The sequence below is a fragment of the Lemur catta genome, chromosome 10 (genome assembly GCF_020740605.2).
Source record: "Lemur catta isolate mLemCat1 chromosome 10, mLemCat1.pri, whole genome shotgun sequence".
NCBI classification, from domain to species: Eukaryota; Metazoa; Chordata; class Mammalia; order Primates; family Lemuridae; genus Lemur; species Lemur catta.
Genome location: NC_059137.1, coordinates 15,397,974 through 15,417,348, shown reverse-complemented (window position 1 = coordinate 15,417,348; position 19,375 = coordinate 15,397,974). Strand labels below are relative to the sequence as shown.

The window sequence follows — 19,375 nt, the reverse complement described above, 5'->3', positions numbered from 1 at the left end:
AAAACAGCAGTCCTCTGCCTCTTCACTTCTCACCTCTAAGTCCCACACCCAAAAAACAACTTTCACCCCTTTATTTTTTCTATTTACCTCCATGTTTCTACATTACATTCTTACTCTCACATTTCTTCATTTCTTAAGTTTAGATTTCATTTACTGGCTCCTATCATACATAGAAGTTTAAGGATTCAGTTCCTACATCCTCTGCCCCTCCACACTTTTCCTAATAATTATATCATAATTTTAGTAGTCAATAACTAATTATTAGTAAATCACTATTCTGCATTTACATTATTACAGCCACATAAATACTGCTCATGGCTCAGCCATACCGTGTTCCATGATTACATTTCCTTTCATGGTCAGTTCTTTGCTTATCTTGGAATTCGTAACTGCTTTATTCTATTTGTTTACTTAGTTCATAAAATTATGTATTTAATGTTAATTTATCTCCTAACTCTCCAGAAGAACTTCAAAATTCCTCTCCTGGAGTCAAATACATCAGGTAATTGACCTCTTCCATTTAGTTTCTTGGAGATCACAACTGAAACTCTCCCTCAATGGCTCAAATCTGGGCTTGCTACCTAAGCGGCTCAGCTGTCACCCTGGGGCTTCCCTTCACCCCACCCAGGTGAATACTTTCTGGATCCCATGCCTCTCTCTTTTGATTATTCCCTCATTTATATGGAATCATTCTCCAAGAGCTTCCTACAAAGAGCACATAGGAGGCTGATGATTTTAGGCACCAAATGTCTGAAAATGCCTTTAGTCTGCCTTCACACTTACTGACAGCTTGGCTGAGTACAGCATGCCGGAGTAGAAATCACTTTTCCTCAAAATCTGAAAGCATGGCTCTTCTGCCTTCTGATTTCCAGTGTTGCTGAGAATTCTGATGTCATTCCAGGTCTGGGTCCTTTGTATGTGACCTGGATTTTCCTCTCTGTAGAAGACTTTTAATCCTCTCTTTATCCCTGTGTTCTGAAATTTCACAATGACATGCCTTGGGGAATGGGTCTTTTTTCATTCTTTGTGCTAGAAACAGAGCAGGCCCTTTCAATGTAGAAACAGCTGTCCTTCCATTCTGGGAAATTTTTTCCTGTTACTTTGAAATTTTCCTTCCTTCTCCTTTGCCTGTTCTGGCTTTCTGGAACTCCAGTTAGTCATATCTTAGACCTCCTGAATCAAGCTTCTAATTTTCTTATCTTTTCCCTCTCATTTTTCTAAATTTTTGTTTGTTTAATTCTATTTTCTGGAAGACTTACTCAATTTTATCTTCTACCTTTTCTAGCTTTTCTATTAAACTTTTTACATCTGTGATCATACTTTCAATTTCCAATAGGTCATTCCTCTTTTCCAAATATCTTTTTTATCAGTCCTGATCTTATTTCATATCTAAAGATGGTACAGTGTCGAATTTCTTGGTCTTTTAAAAGCTGTCTAGTCTTCTCCTATTTGCATTGTTTCTATTTCTTCTATGTACTTTTGTTCTGTTTTGGGTTTTGTCTTCCTCTTAAATACTTTTCTCCTATTTGATGAACTCAGGCCATCTATTTGCTTTCAAGGGTTAAAAGTGCTCAGAAGCTCTGTGAGTACGGAAAGGCCATGTGAAAGGTGGCCTCACTGTGAGATGCTCAGGTGGAGACCTAGCCGATTTTCTGGAGGACCCCCAAACATTAGCACCTTTCAGTCTCTGAAATTTACTAATCATAGGACCCAGGATAAGTTAATCCCTTCTCTGAGTTTCTGTTTCTCCAAGCTCAAATGACATAAGGAAAGCTCTAAAGTGCTCTAAAATATTGCAATGACGACTATAAACATAAATGTTCCTACAAAAGAGTTTTTAAAAAACCAAAAACAATTTGTGCTAAATCAAAAGACTTAAATACAAAAGAAAAAAAGTTATGGTACCTGAAGCAACAAGTCCTTTTGATTGGCACTTTCTGTTAGATGCTTGATCAGTTGCTCTTGACTGTGCAATTTTTTATTGCTTTCATTCAAAAGACTCTTATACCGATTCTCCACTGCTTTCTCTTTTTCATTCACTTCATTGCGTAATTTTTCAACTTCATTTCTAAGGTCCTACCAGGAGAAAAGGGAAAAATGGACATTACTTGACAAAAATTTCAAGGTGACAATTTCTTATGTGTTTGACTTGCTAAATTTACTGCTATAAAAGCAAGATAATAGATGCATTCAACAAATGTGTACTTCCTTCTCATTTGAAGTCTTACAAAAGCCAACCTTAAGAATAATCTGAAATTTGGAAAGAGCTCTACGCACGAATATTTATCACATTATTTACAATGCTAAAAAAACAGAAAGAAACTAGATAGCCAACAATAGAGAAATAATTATAAAGAGTACAGTATTTTTAAAAAGCACAATTATAAGTAAAAACAAACCAGGATACCAAATTGTATATATAATATGATATGGCTTGCTTTCTAAATGTTTATATAACCGTTGTAAGACTATGTGGTAACACATCAAAACATAACAGTATATCTAAATAGAGGGATTATGAGTGATTTTTCAGTTGATTTTTACTTTTTTATTTTTCTAAGTTTCTAAGATCTTGTATCACTTTCATAATCAGAAAAAAATTGTCTTAAATACCATTTACAAAGAATTTATAATAAGATGGAAAACACTCATAACATTAAGAAAAAACAGGAAAAAAAAGTATACACTATGATTCTGACTACTTTAAAATATGTACTATTTGTGATACTAAAGCACTATTCATAATAGTAAAAGGTTGTAAACAACCCAAATGTCCACTAATAGAGGAATAAACTATGGTACATTCTCACAGTGGAGCACTCCTAAGCTATAAAAGAAGACTAAATATAGTGCCCTTAAGTAATCTTCAGAATGTATTGTTAAAGGGGGGTGGGGAGCGCATCCAAAAGAAATAAGTATGGATAGCATATTGCCATTTATTTAACCATAATACAAATTAAATGATTGTCTATAAGGTGTAAGAGAGAACAAGGTAGAAGAGACAGAGATATAGACTGGAACTCATTTTACAGATATGACAGTGGAATCATTTAAATGTTTACATAATTATCTTAAAATAAAAATCCCCTAAAACTAAAAACAGAGCAAACAGACAAACAAATAAATCTAACTGTAATGAGTTGATTGGTTGAGAGGAATCATTTCAATAACTTTAAAGCAAAATAATTTATATATCCCTTGTGGGATATTTCTCTACAGACAAAAGAGACCACAAAATCCTAAACTGTTTTTAGTAATTATGTTCTAAGTAAGAATATTGGTATTGTTACTCTGAAACTGTGTGTACATATAATATATATTAAATAATTATTAATGTCCTAAGAACCAAGACTTTAAGCATAAAAGACATACATAAGAGGATAAAACTTGTAATTATAAATCTGAATTTGAAATATCAATATTAACTCATATTTCCTCATTCCTTCCACTGAAAAAATCTGTGTCCTCTTTGGTATCTGGACTATAGTTTCTAAATAGCATTTCCTATCAAAAAGAACAGGGTTTTTAAAGCAGTTCTCAAAGTGTAGTCCCTAGAACAGCATAATCAGTGAGTATCACCTGATACTAGACCTATTAAATCACAGACTCAGAAGGTGGGCAGGGCCCATCAACCAGTGCTTTAACAAGCCTTCCAGGTAATTCTGATTCTCACTGAAGTTTGCCTCCTCAGAGAAAGGGATGACTGCAGACCTGGGGCAGGAAGGTATATTGAGTCCAGACATCTTTTCATATCAGAAAGGAAGAAGCAATCAACAACTACAGTGTTCATGTCAAAAGAACTCAGGAATCAACTAGAATAAACTTTTCCACTGTCCAAAGACAGGACAATTAGAATTATAATAAGGATAATAAAATGAATTAAAATATATCAAAATGTTAAAATCTATGAATTCATGATACTGTAAAAAAAAAAAAAAAAAAAAAAAAAAAAAAAACTTTGGTCACTCTGATAGAAGAATAACAGCCACCAAAGATGTTCACGTTTTAATCACCAAATGGCAAAAGGGAACAAAGGTTACAGATGGAATTAAGGTTGCTAATCAGCTGACCTTAAAATAGAGAACAGCCTGGACTATCCAGGTGGGCCCAATAAAACCACAAAGATCCTTAAAAGTGGAAGAGGGAAGCAGGGAAAAGGCTCCCCCAGCCACTATAGGCTTTGAAGATGCAAAGGGCCACAGGTTTAGAAATCAGGCAGCCTCTAGGAGCTGGAAAAGGCAAAGAAGCAGATTCTACGTTAGAGCCTTCAGGAGCAATGCAGCCCTGCCAACACCTGGATTTTAGCCCAGGGAGACCCATTTCAGACTTCTGACTTGCAGAACCATAACAAATTTGTACTGTTAAGCCACCAAGTTTGTGGTAATTTGTTGCAGCAGCAATAGGAAGCTATTAATAATACAGTAGCCTTTGGAGGATTCTAGGAAACTCTTATTTTGTCTTTCCTATATGAACTGCACGTCAGGGTAACTAAATAGGTGATGAAAAAGAAGTTTCTCTTTACAGAAGTATTCAGCTATAAAACAAAGAATAATGAAATTAGATTATCACCATTTGCAAATAATAATCAAGCTAATAACATCACAAAAACAGGAACTATCAAATATTTGGAAGTGTGAATGAATGACCACCTATGATGTAATCTTGCCAAAAAATTAAACCTGAATTTGATCATGTATGTTATTTAAACTACCAACTTACTAGAAATAGAATCAGCAGAGAAACAAGTTAATGATACTACAGAGACAATCAGCAAAATCTAGAATGTGGAAAACTCTAAAAGACAAATGACCCAACCTAGTCCACAAATAAGTTAGGGAAGGCAAGAATGAATTCTGCGGACTCAGTATGAATTCCTGACTATCCACAAACACACACAGCATTGGACAGATACAGAAATAAATACAGATGTCTATATGCAAGTGTCAATACACATACACTTATTTCCTAGCTCTGTCCACTGAGGAGGCCTAGAGCCAGCAACACTCCAGTAGTAGTGAAGATACCTATATCGTTCAGATCTTTGTTTCTAAATCTCGTTCTCCAATAAAAGAAATCAGCATTCCTTGGAAAAATGGTTGATTCTAAGCTTGGAGCATGGAAAATACAAGATGAGCTCAGTATGATATCTTATGGTCCCAGACAGCAAGGAATTGCTCAAAAAATGATAGGGCATGTTGAAAGGACACAGGAATCAACTTGAAGGAACTCCCAAAAGCCAAAACTGGGCTAACTTGAGCAACAAAATAAATGATAGTAATGGCTTACAACAAATAGAATAAAACAAATATCCATGAGTCCATACTGATATAAACAAATAACTAAATATAAATACAGGAAAAGGAAAGGTAGCTCTTTCTTATAGTATACTTACAACTAATAAGTGTAGAAGGAATGATGGAAATAGAAAATCCCCACTAAGTAAACACCACAGTAATAACTGATGCAGGTAAGAACCATCAATGGATGCTAAAATTCTTGAAAGTATGGTAAGAAACAGTATATTTACATAGTCTCAAAATATCTCCCCACAAAATACTTATTAATTATAAAGGGAATAAAATAGTGACTTTATAGTGGAGAAACTCACAGAAAATTCCACTTTAACCAAGTGACTAACACTACCCTCACCAGTAATAAAACAGATTGACATTATGCACCTCCTGATGACACAAGAAGAGCACATCACTTCTGTGCTATTCTTACCAAGAATGTATTAATATAATCTCAATCTAATCAGGAGAGAAACACAAGCCCAAATTTATTATGGGAACATTTCACAAAAAAACTGGCCGGTACTCTTCAATGCAGTCAAGGTCATGAAAAACAAAGACTGAGAACTGTCCCAGATTAGACAAGACTAAGGAGACAGGACAATTCAATGAATGTGGATCCTGGACTGGATCCCGGAGCAGAAGGGTCACTAATGGGAAAAGTAGCAAAATTCAAATACAGTCTGCAGATTAGTTAATACTATTGTATGTTAATTTCCTGGTTCTGGTGAGTATATACCACAGTTGTGTAAAATGCTAACATTAGAGGAAGCTGGGTTCAGGATATATGGAAACTCTATTATTTTCCCACCTTTCCTTTATGTCTAAAGTTATCAAAATAAAAAGTTTTTAAAAAGAAACATCAGTCAATGCAATGTATATACCTTGCCTGGATCATGATTTTAACAAACTGTTTCAATTTTCTTAATGAGACAATCAGGGAAATCTAAACATTAATTGGCTATTTGGTAATTTAAAGAGATTATTAAGATTTTTGATATGAAAATGGTATTTAATTTAAACATACTGCAACACTGATAAAATAATGTCTGGGAGTTGCTTAAAATCAGTGTTGAAAAGGAGGGTACTAAGGGGAGAGCAGAGATGACACGAGGTCAGCTACAAGTTTGCGATTGCCGATACGGGGAGACAAGCACATAGGAGTTCAACGTTCTGTTCTCTCTCTTTTTGTGGGTATTTAAAAGTTTCCATAATGAACAGTTTTTTTTCTTAAAGGCACTTATTAAAAACCTGGAAGAAATACCAAAACACATAATTATGGATGGTTTTACAAAATTACATTATTCTTTTCTCAATTTTTTAAGTACTTCATACTAAGTATAGGCTACACTCATAATGGGCAAGGGTAAGTAACATTTTTTTTAATCCTTTAAAAATTAAATGTTAATTTTTTTCTTAGTCAAACAGATGATGAGAATGCCTTAAACCTTTAATCCAAAACAACTAGAACACAAACTTATCATGAATTGTAAATGTCAGTAAATAGAAATTCAATTCCGGAGGGGGAAAGAGGGTTGTTGGTTTTTTTTATTAGGAGGATACAAATAATACTAAAGCAACATTAACAGAATTCTAAGATTAGAGAATGAAAACATTCTCGGACAGTACGGTCACACCAACAGATCACACATCTTCAAACTAGATACTCCCTGCGGTCCTTGTCCATCTGTAGCCCTAATTTTTATGTAATTTTAACTTTGGTTTGGACTTTTCCCCATTTTACTTTATTTATTCCATTATACTACAACCTACAAAGAACATACAGTGATTAAATGATGATATAAAAAGAACAATTAAAAAACAAAAAGTTTAAGAGTATAAAGTCAAGAAAAGTCATTTTTATTTTAAAGTACAGAGATGAGAGGACGGGCGAGGTGGCTCATATCTATAATCCCAGCACTTTGAGAGGCTGAGGCAGGAGGATTACTTGAGGCCAGGAGTTCAAGACCAGCCTGGGCAACAGAGGGAAATCCTGTCTCCACAGGAAAAAAAGTACAGAGGTGAGAAAGAACTTCCAACTTGGCTCTGCTCATTCCTCTTAGTCTAAAGAAAAGGCAAAACAGGGCTGGGTGGTGTTTACTGAAAGATGCCACACAATCTTTATGTATATTCATTATATTCATTCTTAAGTCACTTAACTATTTGCCACTGTCTCCAACCCTTATAGATAATATAGCAAATCACAACTCTGTGCATACAGGTTTTTTTCCTAACTTTTCATTTGTTTTCTTAGACTAAATCCCCAAGAGTGGAATTACTAGGCCAAAGGGTTAGCGTGTTTTGAGGACTCTTTCTAAAAACTAACAAACTTGCTCCCAAAAAAGCAGTGGCAAAAATGGCACCATGAAAGTGTCGTTTGTTTCAACACATCCTCACCAGCACTGATATTTTCTTAAATGTTTGCTAATTTATTAATAATTGGTATAAAATGGTTTCTCACCGTGTTTGAATTTGTATTCTTTGATTGCCAATCATGCTTCTATATATTTGACTATTATTTGGATTTTCCCTTGTGCAAACTGTCCTTGCTGGCCGTGAATAAAAATAGTTGCAAGGACAGTTGTAATGAAAAGATGCTGTCTCAAGAATCACCCGAAGTGTGCATACCCAAACATGCACACACAAACTCATTTTCCCTCTACATCAGAAAAATCTACCTGGGCAAAGTCTGCCTTACCAGCACTGTTAGAGAAGAGGCAGCTTACAAGGATGTACCTTTTAAGCGTACTTCGTTATGTCTTTGCCTTCTCGGTTGTGTTTTGCTGGCCATGAGACTCATCAGAATAAACAGCTGTGGCTGAGCAGTGGTTACTGAGTGGACTAAGGGAGACCTGGGGGCTCCCACACCCAGGAGTTCCTACATCTGGGTTCTATTAATAACAGACACTACTGCGTGTCAAGTGCCTACTCTTGTTCCAAGCAATGTGCTAGATGCTTTCATAATTACCCATTTAATCTTCACAACCTACGATGGCCTACAAGGCCCCACACCAGCTGCACCCCGTGACCTTGCTACCCTCCTCTGCTCCTGCTCTGCCCACACTAGTTGTGCTCCGATGACCCTGGCTGTCTTGCTGTTCCTCTTACATACTAGCTCAAGGGCTTCACACCTGGTGCTCTGCCTGCCTGGCAAGTTCAAGGCTGCTCCCTCACTTTCTCCAAATCTGAGCTCAACCGTCACCTTCTCAGTCCAGTCTTTCCTGGCCGCCCCATCTCAAATGGCCACCACTGGCCCCACCATAGCCCCACTCTCCATATTCCCTCACTTCACTATTTTTCCCCATAGCACCTCCTAATATAGTATTTAATTGATGTGTGTATTTTGGTTCTAGTCTCCCGGACCAGGGTGCACACTCCATGAGGGCAGGGACTTTTGTGTATGTTATTTACTGTGGCATCTCCAGCACTTAGAATGGTACCTGGCACACAGAAGGCACTGTGGCAGATTAAAGATAGCTATAAATTCTTTGACCTTGCTTACATCAAGAGGTGTGGTTTCTGTGTCCCTTCTTATTAAATCTGGGCAGCAACGTGACTGCTATGACCCATAGAATATAGCAGAAATGACACCATGCCAGTTTCTGGGCCCAGGCCTTAGAAAACCACCAGCTTCCAATTCCTATCTCTTGGAACACTCTCTGGGAGTCCTGAGAGTCATACATCTAAGAAGAACACTGCCATGCCGGACAGGCTACACACAGTGCTCCAGCTGATAATCCCAGCTGTGCTTAGCTTTCCAGCCATCCCCAACAAAACATGTGAGTGAAGAATCATGGACCCCAGCCCATCCACCAGCTGAATACTCTCAATGACCTGGGTCACACAGACCAGAAAATCACCCAGCTAAGCCCTGCCCAAATCCTTGGTTCACAAACTCATGAAATATAATAAAACGATTATCGTTTCAAGACACCAAGTTTTGAAGAAATTTGTTATATAGCAACAGATAACCAGAAAAACACTAAATAAATATCAGTTGGGTAACTGAATAAATCAATGAATGAGTTAGATGGGAATGCTCCCCATTTATGGATGAGGAAACAGGCTGAGACAGGTAAAGTAATTTGCCCAAGATCACAGTCACTAAGGGACAGCACCTGCCTGACTCCAGCTCTGATTCCAAAGCCTCTCACTTCACCTCCACACCATGGCAAGACTTTAGATCTCCTTGCAGCACTCACTAACACACTGATCTCAAGCCACTTAATGATCACATGATACTCACTTTTAGAAACTTCCTCCTGAAAACTGCTATGAAGAATGACTATAAGATCTGTGTTAAGCCAGCCATTTGTGTACATCTTTAAATTCACAATAAACTTGCAAACCATCCTAGAAAGATCATGCCTACCCTTTGATTCTAAAGTGTTCATACATCATGCTGAGTACAGAGAGTGCACTGTTCCTGTGCACGGTAATTACAGGTCCATTTACATCATTGCCCAGATTTGGTTCCCTCCTTTATACAAACACCTATCAGACCCATATTTTGATGTGTGGTTCAAGTTCTAGCATACATGTGTGTACTCAGCAATCATTTATTCCATTCTCCTCTATATTTGCTTTTAAAATTTTAATTTGACTGCCTGGTAAGAACTTCTTACATGTCTTAAGTCTGCAGTCCCAGGCCCCAGACCACGGCCCAGTACTGGTCCATAGCCTGTTAGGAACTGGGCCGTGCATCACTGCCTGAGCTCTGCCCCACCCGTGGAAAAGTTGTCTTCCATGAAACTTAGGAACCAGGCCACACAGCAGGAAGTGAGCAGTGGACAACATAGTAAAACTTCAGCTCCGCACTCCCATCTGTGGAAAAATTGTCTTCCATGAAACTGGTCCCTGGTGCCAAAAAGGTTGGGACCGCTGTCTTAAGTGATAAAGACTACTAATGTGCCACATTTCTCTCACATGTCCCCTAAACCTAACAGAGTTGACAATATGAAACCCAGAATTCCAGAAAGGACATGTAGTTTTGTCATCTCCCAAGATTAGGAGTTCCTAACCTAAAGTCCACTGACTGGGCCCTGGGATCCCATGTAAATTTGTGTGCGTGTACATTTTTGTGGGGGCAGAGGGCCTACAGCACCATCAGGGTCTTGAATAAACTCAGAATACCAAAGACTATAAACTACTTCTCTTATTATAATCACTAGTAACAGAATCCACCATTTACTAAGCACCAGCTATGAGCCAAGCACAGGCCAAGGCATTTTTAGATAAAACATCTCTAACCCTAATAACTGCCTACATGGTATTATTGGTCATGTTTTCACAGAAAAGAAACTAAGGCTCAAAGAGGTTGAGAGATTTTCACAAAGCTTTACAAGTAAATTCTAGTGCTGCAATTCAAATCCAGGTCAGTATGACCCCAAATTCCTTCAGAACTTTCCACCCAACTGCACTACTGGTTAAGGCCAAAGAAAGTATTAATATAAAACCAGTCTGTGACATGAGCTTCCATTGGTCAATAATTCCAACACCCCGAGGTAATTTTATAGCTTCTTAAGGACCTGGATTGGCAGACTATCTAGCCTGAGACTGAGGCCCACCTCCTAAGGAATGGGCAGAACCAGAGGCCTCAAACCTCATATGAAGAGCAGTCAGAGAAGGCTTAAAGTAAAATGACTCCTGGGGCAGGGCGGAGGCAGGGGTTGGGGGTGTTGGTGTGCTGAGGTGGCTTTCAGGAAGAACAGCTGCCATGGCAACACAAAGACAGCCACAGGCTCAAGCGCTGTCACCAGAGGGGTTATAATGAGTGTTTTGAGGAGGCATGGAGACGGCATGTCTTGCCTGAGCAAAACAATCAGAAATGAAAATTGATAATCTTAGGTGGTTTCCCCAAACTTCCTTTAATATTCTTGGATTGTGAAAACAGACAGACCTGGCCTTGAATCCTGGCTCTACTGCTAACTAGCTGTGTGACCAAAGACTGATAACTGAAATCTTTTTTAGTGTTTCCTTTCCAGTAAATGAAGATAATAATGCAAACTCCCAGGGTCCTTGGAGGGCTAAATGAGAGAATGCATGATGGGTAATGCAGCACAACAGCTGGTGCAGAGCAAATGATGCTGTCCCACCTTTCTCTCCTCCATGCACAGCCCCCAGGGCGACCCCTCCTACCGGGCTTGCTCATGAGGACACAGCACCACCACTCACCCAGCCACAGGGTTTGGCTCTTGCCCCTCCCTCTCACACGCACCTGGTCATCCACCAGGTAACCCAGACCTCAAGGTACAGCACATCCTCAACACAGAGCACATGAGATGAAGGTGAGGATTAGGCGCTCTTCACAGCCAAGAGTGCCCAAATCCTGCCCTGTCTTCCACTCCTGCCATCCTCAGAGTCCAAAAGGAGCCATACACCAGAAACAATAGCAGGATGGGAATCAAAGTACAAGTCTGTGACAATCTCGTACCCAGAGCAGCACTTTCTGATAAAATTAAAGGTTGTGGTTTGTTGTTATTGGTTTTTTGGCGGGGAAAGACAGGGAGGGTGAACACAGCATGAGGGAGCTGCCTGAGTCCTTTCACTCAAGGAGAAGTAAAGTGGACAAAGACGACTGGGAAGGAGACGAGGCTGTGTCTGAAGCAAGAAAGCAGGAGAATCTGGAACTTGGGTTCTTGCCTTAAGGTACAGTAACCCACCCATTAACAAAGATGGCCCAAAAAATATCCTAGATTCTGGTTAATCAGATTACTGACTCCTCCCTTGATTAGAAAGGAGGAAGGGTAGACGCTACAGTAGTGAGGGAGAAAAGTATCCCTCCCACCACCCTCGGCCCCTCACCTCCTTCCATCCCACCACCACTGACTTCTTCATAACTCAGCCCTTACCAGTCAACTGCAACAGCTTCCTAATTGGTCTCCCCGTCTCTGGGCTCACCCCACCAAACCACATGTAGACCTTCGGTCATTACATCTCTGCTCAGCATCCTTCAGAAACTCCAGATTAACTGCAGAACAGGCTATCCTAACAAGCCATCCATGCAAGGCTGCTAGAGCGGGCTCCAGCTTACCTTGCAGCCTCATCCCCACCCAGTCCCCCTGACCCAAGCACCTTATTAACATACTCTCCAGGCTCTCTGTATCCAGCCCGTTCCCTCCACCTGGAAAAAAGTATCATAAAATTCCCTCTAATTCTGCCTAAAGACAGCATGCTATCTTTCAAGGCTCAACCCAAGTGCCATTTCTTCCACAAAGACCAATCTGATTACTCAGGTCCTCATCAATCATCCTCCCAAAATACCACCCGCCACTTTTTTCTACAAACCTCTATGGTATTTAGGAGAGTGCCAGGCACTTTATCCATCACGTCATTCAACCCTCACAGCAGCCCTGCCAAACAGACACAGGCAGGCTTCATTTTAGTGCGCTCTGCTCTACCGCACTTCACAGACACCGCGTGCTCTACAGATCGAAGGCCCGAGGCAGCCCTGCGTCAGGTCTGCCAGCCCAGTGTCCCAACTGCATGTGCTCACTTCATGTCTCTATCACGTTTTGGTAATTCTCACAATATTTCAAACTTTTTCATTATTATTATCTACTATAGTGATCTGTGATCAGTGATCTTTGATATTATTATAGTAATGGTTTTGGGGTGCCACGAACTGCACCCACATGAGACGGCAAACCTAACTGATAAACGTTTCGTGTGTTCTGATCGCTTCACTCACCGACCGTTCCCTCGTCTCTCTCCCTCTCCTCGGGCCTCCCTAGTCTCCAAGACACAACAATATTGAAATTAGGCCCATTAATAACCTTACAATGGCCTCTAAGTATTCAAGTGAAAGAAAGAGTTGCATGTCTCTCGCTTTAAATCAAAATCTAGAAATGATTAAGTTTAGTGAGGAAGGCATGTCAAAGCTAAAAATAAGCCAAAAGCTAAGCCTCTTGCGCCAGTTAGCCAAATTGCGAATGCAAAGGAAAGTTCTTGAAGGAAATTAAAAGTGCTACTCCAGTGAACACACAAATGATAAGAAAGCAAAAGAGCCTTGTTGCTGATATGGAAAAAGTTTTAGTGGTTTGGATAGAAGACCAAAACAGCCACAACATTCCTTTAAGCCAAAGTCTAATTCAGAGCAAGGCCCTAACTCTCTTCAATTCTGCGAAGGCTAAGAGAGGTGAGGCAGCTGCAGAAAAAAAATCATGAAGCTTGCAGAGGTTGGTTCATGAGGTTTTAGGGAAGAAGCCATCTCCGTAACATAAAAGTATGAAGTGCCACAGCACGTGCTGAGGTACAAACTGCAGCAAGTTATCCAGAAGATCTAGCTAAGGTAACTGGTGAAAGTGTCTGCACTAAACAAAAATTTTCCATGTAGACGAAACAGCCTTACACTGGCAGTAGATGCCATCTAGGACTTTGACAGCTAGAGAGGAGAAGTCAATGCCTGGCTTCAAAGCTCCAAAGAGAGTCCAGCTGACTCTCTTTTGGGGGGTTAATGCAGCTGGTGACTTTAAGTTGAAGCCAATGCTAATTTAACATTCCAAAAATCCTAGGACCCTTAAGAATTATGCTAAATCTACCCTGCCTGTGCTCTATAAACGGAATAACAATGCCTGGATGATACCACATCTGTTTATAGCATGGTTTTACTAAATATTTCAAGCCTACTGTTGAGACCTACTGCTCAGAAAAAAAAAAAGATTCCTCTCAAAGTATTACTGTTCACTGACAATGCATCTAGTCACACAAGAGCTCCAATGCAGATGTACAAGGAGATCAATGCTGTCTTCATGCCTGCTAACACAACATCCAATCCGTGACCCATGGATCAAGGAAAAGTTTTGACTTTCAAGTTTTATTACGTAAGAAATATATTTCTAAGGCTATGGCTGTGATTCCTCTAATGGACCTAGGCAAAGTAAACTGAAAACCTTCTGGAAAAGATTCACCATTCTAGATAACATTAAGAACATAGGTGATTCATGGGAAGAGGTCAAAACAACAACATTAACAGGAGTTTGGAAGAAGTTGATTCCAACATTCATGAATGACTTTGAGGGGTTGAAGACTTCAGTGGAGAAAGTAACTGCAAATATGGTAGAAACAGCAAGAGAATTAGAATTAGAAATGGAGCCTGGCCAAGAGTGATGGCTCATGTCTGTAATCCTAGCACTCTGGTAGGCCGAGGCGGGAGGATTGTTTGAGCTCAGGAGTTCAAGAGCAGCCTGAGCAAGAGCAAGACCCCATCTCTACAAAAAATAGAAAAATTAGCTGGGCATGGTGGAGCGTGCCTGTAGTCCCAGCTACTCAGGAGGCTGAGGCAAGAGAATCAATTAAGCCCAGGAGTTTGAGGTTGCAGTGAGCTACGATGATGCCACCGCACTCTACCTGGGGAGATAGAGCAAGACTCTGTCTCAAAACAAGAAAAAAAGAAAAAGAAGTAGAGCCTGAAGATGTGACTGAATTGCTGCGATTTCATGAAAAAACTTGAACAGAGGAGGAGTTGCCTCTTATGGATGGGCAAAGAAAGTGGTTTCTTGAGATGGCACCTACTCCTGGTAAAGATGCTGTGAACATGGTTGAAATGACAGAAAAGGACTTAGAATATTGACATGAACTTAGTCAATAAAGTAGTGGCAGGGTGTGAGAGGACTGATTCCAATTTTGAAAAAAGTTCTATTGTGGGTAAAATGCTATCAAATAGCATTATACGCTACAGAAAAATCTTTTGTGAAAGGAATAGTCAATCCATACAGCAAACTTCGTTGTTGTCTTATTTTAAGAAATTGCCACAGCCACCCCAGCCTTCAGCAACCACCACCCCGATCAGTCAGCAGCCATTAACATTGAGGCAAGACCCTCTATCAGCAAAAAGATTATGATTCACTAAGGGCTCAGATGATTATTATTAATAGCATTTTTTAGCAATAAAGATTCAGGTATGCACCTTGTCATTTTTAGACATAATGCTATTGCACACTTAATAGACCACAGTGCAGTGCTTACACAACACTATGTATGCACTTTACGTAACACCTTCATATGCACTGGGACACCAAAAAATTCATGTTGCTCACTTTATTGTGATATTCGCTTTACTGCAATAGTCTGGAACCGAACCCACAGTATCTGTGAGGGACGTCTTTACTCTGGTTAGGCCCATTTTACCAATCAGAAAACTGAAGCTCAAAGAGCTCAAGTAACTTAACCAAAATAACATTGGTAAAAAGTAGTAGAAGCAGGATTTTTTTTTTTTTTTTTTTTTGAGACAGAGTCTCACTCTGTAGCCCAGACTAGAGTGCCATGGCGTCAGCCTAGCTCACAGCAACCTCAAACTCCTGGGCTCAAGCCATCCTCGTGCCTCAGCCTCCCAAGTAGCTGGGACTACAGGCATGAGCCACCATGCCCAGCTAATTTTTTCTATATATATTTTTAGTTGTCCAGCTAATTTCTTTCTATTTTTTTTAGTAGAGATGGGGTCTCGCTTTTGCTCAGGCTGGTCTCAAAATCCTGACCTTGAGTGAGCCTCCCGTCTCGGCTTCCCAGAGTGCTAGGATTACAGGCGTGAGCCACCGTGCCCAGCCAGGATTTTTTTAAAACCAGGTCCATTTGTATTCTTTTTACTACACCAGTGGTTTTTCAAACGAAACCAAGAAGCTCTAGGATTAAGAATACCCAAGGTTGACTGGCTATCAGTATCATCTTACTACATGTTCTTGGGCCTTCCTCCAGAAATTGGCTCAGTAGGCTAGGTGAAGAGCACAAAAAGTTATATTTGATTTTAATGCAAAATGCCACCATCCTAAGGAATCGGCAGAGCTCCCTTGGGTGCATCTGTTTTATTTGCATCTGACCAAAAAGGATTTACACAGGAAAAAAAGGTTTGAAAACCCCTATCCTATACCAGACTACCAACTTGATTTAAAGTTAGTGCTCACAGCAAGATCAGTATGATAACATCAACTGATGACTTCAATTTCTCTACTAACCAGCAATTTCTCTGTAAGATTCACAGGTACACTCTGGACCAACACTGAGCTGAGAGCTGCCTCTGCAAGGCAGGGCTCTCTCACAGTAGACTGGCTGATTAAAAAAATTTTTTTAAAAGTGGATTGTTTGAAAAAATAAAATATCCCTAAAATCTTAGAATCGCATTAGAAATGAAGAGCCAGGCCCTCATACTTCCTTCTCCAGCCAGCTAGTTTGTTTTATCTCTGGCCAGATGGGGAACGAGAAGGTTCTCATCCATCAAATTTCCACCTTATCAGGTTTCACTGTGAGAGAGCTTGTCAAAGCGCTCAGTGGTTACCTTTAAAAATACAAAGGAAACGTCTCCAAACTCTTAATGAGGTATAGGCACTTGGTGACGTAAGGAGAATTTCTAGAATTAGTAGGAGACAGCAGTGTGCAAGCCACATTCTGTGGAGCCTCATTGCTCCTGGGGGCTGTGGCAGAAGCAGGACATGGTGGGGCAAAGGAGGGTGCCAGGCCTCCTATCTCACTTCACCCTGAGAAGCTCTACTTTTATGTTTCTTGTCCCTAAGAGTTCATTTGAATAAAGAATTCTTATGCTAGGTGGAAAAACTCCAGAAGCCACTGAATCAAAGAGTCCTTGCCCTATAGAACTAACAAATGTGCCTCACCTAGCTGGATGGTACTGGCTGTGAAGATTGCAGAAGTTCTGAGCAAGGGGCGCAGTGTAGCTGTCACCAGAAAGCCACAAAGAGTGGACAAAGGAGCTGGGAGTTCAAACCATGTAGACATCAAGGTCCAGCTGGGTCAAGCACCAGGCAAGACACCACATCTCTCTAAAACCCCACCTGAAGGATGCAACAGAACATACCTGCCCCATCTCCAGCCCCACTCACTGCTGCCCACATGCCAGGCTCATTCATGCCCCCCAAGCCTTGGCACAGGCCTTTCCTCTACCAGGAATGCATTTCCACCTCCTGTCACCCAGGGAAAACAGCTCAAACCCACCTCCTCAGTGAAGTCTTCCCTCCCTCCCCTTCTGGTCTCTTAGCAAAGTTCCATTCCCTGCTCCCAAAACACTGGGTCCATCCCACTATCAGCATTTATCATGCTATATTTTAATTAGCTCTTTGTCTGCATTTCTATTATATTTCTCCACTAGATTCCTTCAGAGACTGTGTATGATTTGATTCAGTCCTGTACTTCCAGTACCCAGGACAGAGCCTGGCACAGAAAAGATAAAATAAGAAGGTGAGATAAGAGAAAGTTTCCCCGTTTGTGCCCCACAGAGATTACAGCAACTCCACATGCAAGCCTCTTAAAGTGGCTTTCCCAACAGCCCATGCATGAGCCACTGAGACGCTCCAGGGTCTCTCAGGCTGGGAGTGTTCTGACTCCCTTTCTAAAGGGATCAACCAGCTGGAAAGGAACAGACAAGCACTTCCTCCGGAGGAGAGGTTAGTGTTGATCATGGAAAAAATTTACAGCTCTGGTGACTTGACCGGGAGAAGGGCAGACCACATTTATTAATCAACAGAGTCCAGTAGATCCTAGCCAGCAATGGTTTTTCATTCAAAGTCCTGAGCCAGCACCTGCCATACAATTAAAAGTAGGAAAAGAGGAAAGAAGAGAATGAATCTTATACACTGAGCATATACCTCTCTGTGTCAGGAACCACAGCAGGCATTTTCTCATGCATTAAACTTTAGTGTTCATTTGTTTAATCCTAAAATAGACGTAATCAACCCCATTTCAGGGGAGTAAACATTAATTTCGAGAGGTTAAGTAGTTGGCTTCAAGAGTAAGCACCTCTAAGTGAAGCTGAGATTGCAACTCAAGTCCAACACTGTCTTCCACTATTCCAAAGATGCCTATTAAAATTGCTAAGTGTCTAGGGCCCAAGGCAGAGGTGTTATTATCAAAGTAGCTAACAATTATTAATCATTTATGATGTGTCAGGTATTATGCTAAGTCCTATACCCTATCTCAGATAATCCTAACCATTAACCCCTATTTTTCTAATAAGCAATGGACGCCATGGTACGGAGAGACAAAGTTGCTGGTTCAACATCTAGTAAGTGATGGAGCCAGGACTCAAATCCCATTTGACTTCAATGTCTCTGCTGACAGGCCCTCTTATAAGAAACTGGAACTTGCAAAGACAGAACTTCTTCCAACATAGGTCATTTAAACTGCACATTATTCTACAAGGTTACCAACTCAAAATCTTCACATTTGATTTAAAAAAGAAAAAAAGGCAAGGAGAACATTTGACCCTTGTTTAAAAAACATACTGCCTCAGGTCTGTGGTTTAGCACTAACCAACCAGCCTGTAGACTCTGTCTCCAAATGCCATGTTTTGATTCCGGTTCACCAAGAGATGTTCTAAATGCTGTCACAGTCTCCCTTAGAGCTATCCATCAATGAATGCATGTGAGAACAGGAGGGGTTCAGGCTGAACCACCCTGAAATTAAACCCACTCCTGTCAAAGCACACAGGATTAGCCAGCAAGGTGACAGGTATAACTTTGATTAGATTTGGGGGCTTTAGCCAGCAAATGCATCCCCACAGAGCTAAGTGCCCAGGTACTGAAGCACACACTTGTCAGGGTAGCAGATGACAGGGCTCATAACAGATGAGAGCATTCTGAGACAGTCTGGGGAATGCAGCTAAGCCAATGTCTAATATATGTTGCTTATAAAGGAAAACAGAAAAACTATGGCTTGCTTCTCTCCCCCACCCACTCTGGGTAGAATACGGAGCACCTGAACCAGAGAGAGCACATCTAAAATAAAGATTTCTCTCTCTCTTTCTCCCTTCACGAAACACACACACACTCCTGCGTGTGCACACACCAAAAGGAAAGCTTCAAGTCTCTAGGTCCAAACAGTATCAAACTCAGAGATATGAGGGCAGGGATTTGAGGATCCAAGCAGCATCCCTGTTACAGACATCAGAGGTTAGGACACTTTAAACACCACAAGTAGGACACAGACTTGGAACACTGGCTTTTTTGTTTGTTGGTTTTGGGGGCGGGGGGGGGGGGGGTTGTTTTGTTTTGTTTTGTTTGCAAAGGCCTCCTGAACTTTCTTGTAGGGATATGCATTCCTCTGGTGGCAAAGGAGGTATAATACAATACAGGGGATCTATT

At 40.5% G+C, this 19,375-nt stretch overlaps 1 protein-coding gene across 1 annotated transcript in view; it reads right to left on the bottom strand.

The window, feature by feature from the left end:
• CDK5RAP2 (CDK5 regulatory subunit associated protein 2) overlaps positions 1–19,375 on the bottom strand; it is a 175,424-nt gene that overhangs the window by 90,822 nt on the left and 65,227 nt on the right. Inside the window, exon 13 of the mRNA XM_045563942.1 lies at positions 1,906–2,076. Coding sequence (XP_045419898.1) covers positions 1,906–2,076 — 171 coding nt within the window. The remainder of the gene's footprint in view (positions 1–1,905; positions 2,077–19,375) is intronic.